The sequence below is a fragment of the Gordionus sp. m RMFG-2023 genome, chromosome 3 (assembly GCF_954871325.1).
Source record: "Gordionus sp. m RMFG-2023 chromosome 3, tfGorSpeb1-WG-v2, whole genome shotgun sequence".
Lineage (NCBI taxonomy): Eukaryota > Metazoa > Nematomorpha > Gordioida > Chordodea > Parachordodidae > Gordionus > Gordionus sp. m RMFG-2023.
In genome coordinates, this window is record NC_088777.1 from 46,887,482 (window position 1) to 46,898,847 (window position 11,366).

Here is an 11,366-nt window from a genome sequence, read left to right on the forward strand (position 1 = left end):
AAACAACCGTAACCACACTTACTACTAAAATTAGAGAGCAAAGGTATTACTGACAGCACATCAACCACGCCTAATATTGAATCTATAAAATTCACGCCTATTACTGATATAATAACAATAACTGAAAATACAAATAACATGCTCACTACAGATAAAGCAACTATTCTAACTACTGGTATCACAGCAACCTTGATTATCGAATCTACAACTTCTATATCTATTAATACAACCCGTAATCTAATACCAAATATTTCTAACACCACTCCAACAATAGTAATATCTAGCCTTAATAGTACGCCTTTTATTCCTAATGTCACTATCAATACTTCTGATTCCACTGGCACAATAACCATATCCCCAGATTCCACAACAGTCGCACCTACTGACACCTTGTCAAAAAAAACTACCATTGATATAACAACAGCCACACCTGTGAGTGATACCACATTTACCACAGGTAATATTGGAATTACAACAACAACGCCTAATACAACGACCCTAGATAATATACTAACCACTGATGCCACAATAACAACTACTAGTGATATTATTACTACGAATATATTTGTTACGGACACCACGAAAAATGCATCTACTACTAGTGCCTTAACAATCACACCTAGTACTGAAACAACCGTAACCACACTTACTACTAAAATAGAGACCATAGGTATTACAGACAGCACAACAACCACGCCTAATATTGAATCTATAAAATCTACGCCCATTACTGATATAATAACAACAACTGAGAATACAAATATAATGCTCACTACAGATAAAGCAACTATTCTAACTACTGGTATCAAAGCAACCGTGCTTAACAAATCTACAACATCTATATCTACTAATACAACATCTAATCTAATACCAGATATTTCTAACACCACTCCAACAATAATAATATCTAGCCTTAATAGTACGCCTTTTATTTCTAATCTCACTATTAATACTTCTGATTCCACTGGCACAACAACCATATCCCCAGATTCCACAACAATCGTACCTACTGATACCTTGTCAATAAAAACTACCATTGATATAACAACAGCCACACTTGTGAATGATACCACATTTACCACAGGTAATATTGGAATTACAACAACAACGCGTAATACAACGACCCTAGATAATACACTAACCACTGATGCCACAATAACAACTACTAGTGATATTATTACTACGAATATATTTGTTACGGATACCACGAAAAATGCATCTAATACTAGTGCCTTAACAATTACACCTAGTACTGAAACAACCGTAACCACACTTACTACTAAAATTAGAGAGCAAAGGTATTACTGACAGCACATCAACCACGCCTAATATTGAATCTATAAAATTCACGCCTATTACTGATATAATAACAATAACTGAAAATACAAATAACATGCTCACTACAGATAAAGCAACTATTCTAACTACTGGTATCACAGCAACCTTGATTATCGAATCTACAACTTCTATATCTATTAATACAACCCGTAATCTAATACCAAATATTTCTAACACCACTCCAACAATAGTAATATCTAGCCTTAATAGTACGCCTTTTATTCCTAATGTCACTATCAATACTTCTGATTCCACTGGCACAATAACCATATCCCCAGATTCCACAACAGTCGCACCTACTGACACCTTGTCAAAAAAAACTACCATTGATATAACAACAGCCACACCTGTGAGTGATACCACATTTACCACAGGTAATATTGGAATTACAACAACAACGCCTAATACAACGACCCTAGATAATATACTAACCACTGATGCCACAATAACAACTACTAGTGATATTATTACTACGAATATATTTGTTACGGACACCACGAAAAATGCATCTACTACTAGTGCCTTAACAATCACACCTAGTACTGAAACAACCGTAACCACACTTACTACTAAAATAGAGACCATAGGTATTACAGACAGCACAACAACCACGCCTAATATTGAATCTATAAAATCTACGCCCATTACTGATATAATAACAACAACTGAGAATACAAATATAATGCTCACTACAGATAAAGCAACTATTCTAACTACTGGTATCAAAGCAACCGTGCTTAACAAATCTACAACATCAATTTCTACTAATACAACATCTAATCTAATACCAGATATTTCTAACACCACTCCAACAATAATAATATCTAGCCTTAATAGTACGCCTTTTATTCCTAATTTCACTATTAATACTTCTGATTCCACTGGCATAACAACCATATCCCCAGATTCCACAACAATCGTACCTACTGATACCTTGTCAATAAAAACTACCATTGATATAACAACAGCCACACCTGTGAGTGATACCACATTTACCACAGGTAATATTGGAATTACAACAACAACGCCTAATACAACGACCCTAGATAATACACTAACCACTGATGCCACAATAACAACTACTAGTGATATTATTACTACGAATATATTTGTTACGGATACCACGAAAAATGCATATACTACTAGTGCCTTAACAATCACACCTAGTACCGAAACAACCGTAACCACACTTACTACTAAAACAGAGACCATAGGTATTACAGACAGCACAACAACCACGCCTAATATTTTATCTATAAAATCCACGCCCATTACTGATATAATAACAACAACTGAGAATACAAATATAATGCTCACTACAGATAAAGCAACTATTCTAACTACTGGTATCAGAGCAACCGTGCTTAACAAATCTACAACATCTATATCTACTAATACAACATCTAATCTAATACCAGATATTTCTAACACCACTCCAACAATAATAATATCTAGCCTTAATAGTACGCCTTTTATTCCTAATCTCACTATTAATACTTCTGATTCCACTGGCACAACAACCATATCCCCAGATTCCACAACAATCGTACCTACTGATACCTTGTCAATAAATATATTTGTTACGGATACCACGAAAAATGCATCTACTACTAGTGCCTTAACAATCACATCTAGTACTGAAACAACCGTAACCACACTTACTACTACAACAGCTACGAAAGCTAATACTGACAGCATAACAACCACGCCTAATATTGAATCTATAAAATCCACGCCCATTACTGATATAATAACAACAACTGAGAATACAAATATAATGCTCACTACAGATAAAGCAACTATTCTAACTACTGGTATCAGAGCAACCGTGCTTAACAAATCTACAACATCTATATCTACTAATACAACATCTAATCTAATACCAGATATTTCTAACACCACTCCAACAATAATAATATCTAGCCTTAATAGTACGCCTTTTATTCCTAATTTCACTATTAATACTTCTGATTCCACTGGCACAACAACCATATCCCCAGATTCCACAACAATCGTACCTACTGATACCTTGTCAATAAAAACTACCATTGATATAACAACAGCCACACCTGTGAGTGATACCACATTTACCACAGGTAATATTGGAATTACAACAACAACGCCAAATACAACGACCCTAGATAATATACTAACCACTGATGCCACAATAACAACTACTAGTGATATTATTACTACGAATATATTTGTTACTGATACCACGAAAAATGCATCTACTACTAGTGCCTTAACAATCACACCTAGTACTGAAACAACCGTAACCACACTTACTACTAAAATAGAGACCATAGGTATTACAGACAGCACAACAACCACGCCTAATATTGAATCTATAAAATCTACGCCCATTACTGATATAATAACAACAACTGAGAATACAAATATAATGCTCACTACAGATAAAGCAACTATTCTAACTACTGGTATCAAAGCAACCGTGCTTAACAAATCTACAACATCTATATCTACTAATACAACATCTAATCTAATACCAGATATTTCTAACACCACTCCAACAATAATAATATCTAGCCTTAATAGTACGCCTTTTATTCCTAATTTCACTATTAATACTTCTGATTCCACTGGCACAACAACCATATCCCCAGATTCCACAACAATCGTACCTACTGATACCTTGTCAATAAAAACTACCATTGATATAACAACAGCCACACCTGTGAATGATACCATATTTACCACAGGTAATATTGGAATTACAACAACAACGCGTAATACAACGACCCTAGATAATACACTAACCACTGATGCCACAATAACAACTACTAGTGATATTATTACTACGAATATATTTGTTACGGATACCACGAAAAATGCATCTACTACTAGTGCCTTAACAATCACACCTAGTACTGAAACAACCGTAACCACACTTACTACTAAAATAGAGACCATAGGTATTACAGACAGCACAACAACCACGCCTAATATTGAATCTATAAAATCTACGCCCATTACTGATATAATAACAACAACTGAGAATACAAATATAATGCTCACTACAGATAAAGCAACTATTCTAACTACTGGTATCAAAGCAACCGTGCTTAACAAATCTACAACATCAATTTCTACTAATACAACATCTAATCTAATACCAGATATTTCTAACACCACTCCAACAATAATAATATCTAGCCTTAATAGTACGCCTTTTATTCCTAATTTCACTATTAATACTTCTGATTCCACTGGCATAACAACCATATCCCCAGATTCCACAACAATCGTACCTACTGATACCTTGTCAATAAAAACTACCATTGATATAACAACAGCCACACCTGTGAGTGATACCACATTTACCACAGGTAATATTGGAATTACAACAACAACGCCAAATACAACGACCCTAGATAATATACTAACCACTGATGCCACAATAACAACTACTAGTGATATTATTACTACGAATATATTTGTTACTGATACCACGAAAAATGCATCTACTACTAGTGCCTTAACAATCACACCTAGTACTGAAACAACCGTAACCACACTTACTACTAAAATAGAGACCATAGGTATTACAGACAGCACAACAACCACGCCTAATATTGAATCTATAAAATCTACGCCCATTACTGATATAATAACAACAACTGAGAATACAAATATAATGCTCACTACAGATAAAGCAACTATTCTAACTACTGGTATCAAAGCAACCGTGCTTAACAAATCTACAACATCTATATCTACTAATACAACATCTAATCTAATACCAGATATTTCTAACACCACTCCAACAATAATAATATCTAGCCTTAATAGTACGCCTTTTATTCCTAATTTCACTATTAATACTTCTGATTCCACTGGCACAACAACCATATCCCCAGATTCCACAACAATCGTACCTACTGATACCTTGTCAATAAAAACTACCATTGATATAACAACAGCCACACCTGTGAATGATACCATATTTACCACAGGTAATATTGGAATTACAACAACAACGCGTAATACAACGACCCTAGATAATACACTAACCACTGATGCCACAATAACAACTACTAGTGATATTATTACTACGAATATATTTGTTACGGATACCACGAAAAATGCATCTACTACTAGTGCCTTAACAATCACACCTAGTACTGAAACAACCGTAACCACACTTACTACTAAAATAGAGACCATAGGTATTACAGACAGCACAACAACCACGCCTAATATTGAATCTATAAAATCCACGCCCATTACTGATATAATAACAACAACTGAGAATACAAATATAATGCTCACTACAGATAAAGCAACTATTCTAACTACTGGTATCAAAGCAACCGTGCTTAACAAATCTACAACATCTATATCTACTAATACAACATCTAATCTAATACCAGATATTTCTAACACCACTCCAACAATAATAATATCTAGCCTTAATAGTACGCCTTTTATTCCTAATTTCACTATTAATACTTCTGATTCCACTGGCACAACAACCATATCCCCAGATTCCACAACAATCGTACCTACTGATACCTTGTCAAAAAAAACTACCATTGATATAACAACAGCCACACTTGTGAGTGATACCACATTTACCACAGGTAATATTGGAATTACAACAACAACGCCTAATACAACGACCCTAGATAATATACTAACCACTGATGCCACAATTACAACTACTAGTGATATTATTACTACGAATATATTTGTTACGGATACCACGAAAAATGCATCTACTACTAGTGCCTTAACAATCACACCTAGTACTGAAACAACCGTAACCACACTTACTACTAAAATAGAGACCATAGGTATTACAGACAGCACAACAACCACGCCTAATATTGAATCTATAAAATCCACGCCCATTACTGATATAATAGCAACAACTGAGAATACAAATATAATGCTCACTACAGATAAAGCAACTATTCTAACTACTGGTATCAAAGCAACCGTGCTTAACAAATCTACAACATCAATTTCTACTAATACAACATCTAATCTAATACCAGATATTTCTAACACCACTCCAACAATAATAATATCTAGCCTTAATAGTACGCCTTTTATTCCTAATTTCACTATTAATACTTCTGATTCCACTGGCATAACAACCATATCCCCAGATTCCACAACAATCGTACCTACTGATACCTTGTCAATAAAAACTACCATTGATATAACAACAGCCACACCTGTGAGTGATACCACATTTACCACAGGTAATATTGGAATTACAACAACAACGCCTAATACAACGACCCTAGATAATATACTAACCACTGATGCCACAATAACAACTACTAGTGATATTATTACTACGAATATATTTGTTACGGATACCACGAAAAATGCATCTACTACTAGTGCCTTAACAATCACACCTAGTACTGAAACAACCGTAACCACACTTACTACTAAAATAGAGACCATAGGTATTACAGACAGCACAACAACCACGCCTAATATTGAATCTATAAAATCCACGCCCATTACTGATATAATAACAACAACTGAGAATACAAATATAATGCTCACTACAGATAAAGCAACTATTCTAACTACTGGTATCAGAGCAACCGTGCTTAACAAATCTACAACATCTATATCTACTAATACAACATCTAATCTAATACCAGATATTTCTAACACCACTCCAACAATAATAATATCTAGCCTTAATAGTACGCCTTTTATTCCTAATCTCACTATTAATACTTCTGATTCCACTGGCACAACAACCATATCCCCAGATTCCACAACAATCGTACCTACTGATACCTTGTCAATAAATATATTTGTTACGGATACCACGAAAAATGCATCTACTACTAGTGCCTTAACAATCACATCTAGTACTGAAACAACCGTAACCACACTTACTACTACAACAGCTACGAAAGCTAATACTGACAGCATAACAACCACGCCTAATATTGAATCTATAAAATCCACGCCCATTACTGATATCATAACAACAACTGAAAATACAAATATAATGTACACTACAGATAATGCAAATATTCTAACTACTGATATCAGAGCAACCTTGCTTAACAAATCTACAACATCTATATCTACTAATACAACCTCTAATCTCATAACAGATATTTCTACAACAACTCCAACAATAATAATATCAAGCATTAATAGTACGACTTTTATTAGGCCTAATCTCATTATTAATACTTCTGATACCTCTGGCACAACAATTTTATCTCCAAATTCCACAACAATCACACCTACTGATACTTTGTCATTAAAAACTACCATTGATATAACAACAGCCATACCTGTGAGTGATACCACATTTACCACAGCTAATATTGGAATTACAACAACAACTCTTAATAAAACGACCCTAGATAATACACTAACCACTGATGCTACAATAACAACTACTAGTGATATTATTACTAACAATATAAATATTACGGATACAACGAAAAATATAGATAATACAACTGCCTTAACAATCACACCTAGCACTGACATAACCGTTACTACACTTACTACAAAAATAGAGACCAAAGGTATTACTGACAGCATAAAAACCAAGCCTAATATTGAATCTATAAAACCCACGCCCATTACTGATATAATAACAACAACTGATAATACAAATATCATCCTCACTACAGATAAAGCAACTATTCTAACTATTGGTATCACAACAACCTTGCATAACAAATCTACAACTTCTATATTTACTAATACAACCAGTAATCTAATACCAGATATTTTTAACACCACTCCAACAATAATAATATCTAGCCTTAATAGTACGCCTTTTATTCCTGATATCATTATTAATACTTCTGATTCCACTGCCAGGACAACCATATTTTCTGATTCCACAACAATCCCATCTACTGATACCCCGTCAATTAAAAAAACAATTGATTCAACAACAGCTACACCTGTGAATGATACCACATTTACCACAGGTAATATTGGAATTACAACAAAAACCCCTAATAAAACGACCCTAGATAATACACTAACCACTGATCCCACAATAACAACTACTAGTGATATTATTACTACGAATATATTTCTTACGGATACCACGAAAAATGCATCTACTACTAGTGCCTTAACAATCACACCTAGTACTGAAACAACCATAACCACACTTACTACTACATCAGCTACGAAAGCTAATACTGACAGCATAACAACCTCGCTTAATATTGAATCTATAAAATCCGCGCCCATTACTGATATCATAACAACAACTGAAATTACAAATATTATGCTAAATAAAGATAAAGCAACTATTACTGATACCACTGCAACCTTGCTTAGCAAATCTTCTACATCCATATCTGCTACTAATACAACTATAACTAATCTTATACCAGATATTTCTACAACTACTCCAAATATAATAATATCTAGCATTAATAATACGCCTTTTATTAGGCCTAATCTCATTATTAATACTTCTGATTCCTCTGCCACGACAACCATATCCTCTGATTTCACAAAAATCACACCTACTGATACTTTGTCAATTAAAATTACCATTGATACAACAGTCACACCTGTGAGTGACACTACAATTACCACCGATAATATTGGAATCACAACAACAACCCCTAATACTGCTACCATAGATAATACACTAACCACTGATGCCACTATAATAACTACTAGTGATATTAATACTACCAATATACCTGTTAGTGATACCACGAAATTGGCATTTACTGCTAGTGCCTTAACAATGACACCTAGTACTGACAAAACCATAACAACACTTACTACTAAAACAAATACTAAAGCTAATACTGACAGCATAACAACCACGCCTAATATTGAATCTTTAAAATCCACGCCCATTACTGATATAATAACAACAACTGAAAATACAAATATCAGACTCACTACAGATAAAGCAACTATTCTAATTACTGGTATTACAGCAACATTGGTTAATAAATCTACAACTTCAATTTCTATTAATACAACCCGTAATCTAATACCAGATATTTCTACAACCACTCCAACAATAATAATATCTAGCATTAATAGTACACCTTTTATTCCTAATCTCATTATTAATACTTCTGATTCCTCTGCCACGACAACATTATCTTCTGATTCCTCAACAATCTTACCTACTGATACCCAGTCAACTAAAACTACAATTGATACAATAAGAACACCTGTGAGTGATATAACAAATACCATAAGTCATATTGGAATCACATTAGCAACACCTGTTACTTCTACCCTAGAAAATATACTTACCACTGATACCACGATAACACCTTCTAGAAATTATACTATCAATATCCCTGTTAATACCACGAATAATGCATCTACTACTAATGCTTTAACAATCATACCTAGTATTTACACCACGGTCACCCCACTACAAACTACTGATACGATTACAATCAAACATTTGACTAATATAAGTGTAATTACCCTTGCTACCCCGGCAACAAAACATGATAATGAAATCAGAACATTTGCATCTACTACTGATAAATCAAAACCTACACTTACTTCTGCCAACTCAAGTGCAACTATCACTGCTAATACCGGTACCCCATCTACTATTGATAGCTTATCAATAGCAACAATTAGTGATAAAACATCAAATATACCTATAAATGATATCACAACCATCTTACCTTTCACTGATACGACAACAAAAATATCTACTACCGATATAACAACAACATCTACGGAAACCACAACAACCATATCTACTTCGGTTACCACAACAACCAGTTCAGCAACTAATAGAGCACCAGAAACGACAATTAATGAGACCACCATATTTAAACCTAATAATCAAGCTACAACTATATCTACTAGTGAGACTACTAATACGCCTATTCTCATTACTGATATTTCAACAAATGTTCTCTCAATAACAACACCCACTAGTGATATTACTACGCATATTAGGCCTAAGCCTGTTATTGGTTTATCTGCAACTACTCATATCACTACAAAACCTAATACTGATACTATAATAATAACACCTAGAGCAGATACCATAGATCCAACATTTAATATTGGAAATATATCAACATCTACCACAACACATTACTTACACCTACAATAGATATTAAAACAATGATAACTAATAGTGATATAATAACAATAAAGGCTAGTACTGATATTATAACAACCACATACTAGTGATGCCACAACAATAGCCCCTAATATTGAAATAATAAATTCCACATTTGCTTTTATATCCCAACAACCAAACCTATAAATGATTTCACGACAATCATACCTATTATTGATACTACTACACCTATTTTTATAACTGATATTTATATGCGCACTCCCTCAACCACACCACCTTCTAAATTATCTTTCAATATTGATATAACACTTACTCTTTCCAAGTCACAAACTTTTAAAGCTACAAACACATCACTTACTAGTTATATGAATATTACAACACCTATTACTATACCCATTCCTGATGCAACTACCAGTTCCTCTCTGAATTAATAACAATTCTCACAATTAATAGAACAGACTCTACCACTAATTAACTACAATAATGGCTCTTACCTTCAAACTACTTCTATCACACATATTAAGGCCATTCATTCTGCTGATATTACTAGATCTTTATACTATAAAATTCATAACTCTGACGATAATTTTCATGTAAGGATTAGAGTTCCTTAAGAAAAAATTTCTTTGGTATTAAAATTTAATATAAAATATACAGTAATATAACTAAATTATTTTTTATTTTATAATATATAACTGATATACAAAGTATTTAAATGTTAATGATTGTTATTTTAAATATATTTAAAAACTGTATATTTTTATTACATCATAACCTGTTTAAATTTAATGACGCTTTTTCAATTATTTTTTTTATAAACATTTATGTAATATTTTTTTCAAATTCTCTTCTATAATTAACAAGATATGTAATTATTTATATGTAATATCAATCTCATATATACATAAATCAAGAAAATTATAATGATACGGCAAATTTTTCAATTCCAGGTTTATTTGCCTAT

The 11,366-nt window shown here is 33.2% G+C and overlaps 1 protein-coding gene across 1 annotated transcript in view; it reads left to right on the forward strand.

Moving 5' to 3' along the window:
- LOC135927055 (serine-rich adhesin for platelets-like) overlaps positions 1–10,432 on the forward strand; it is a 29,560-nt gene extending 19,128 nt beyond the window's left edge. Inside the window, 2 exon segments of the mRNA XM_065462992.1 lie at positions 35–1,084; positions 1,290–10,432. Of these exon segments, the coding sequence (XP_065319064.1) occupies positions 35–1,084; positions 1,290–10,432 (10,193 nt within the window).
- The last annotated feature ends 934 nt before the right edge of the window (positions 10,433–11,366 follow it).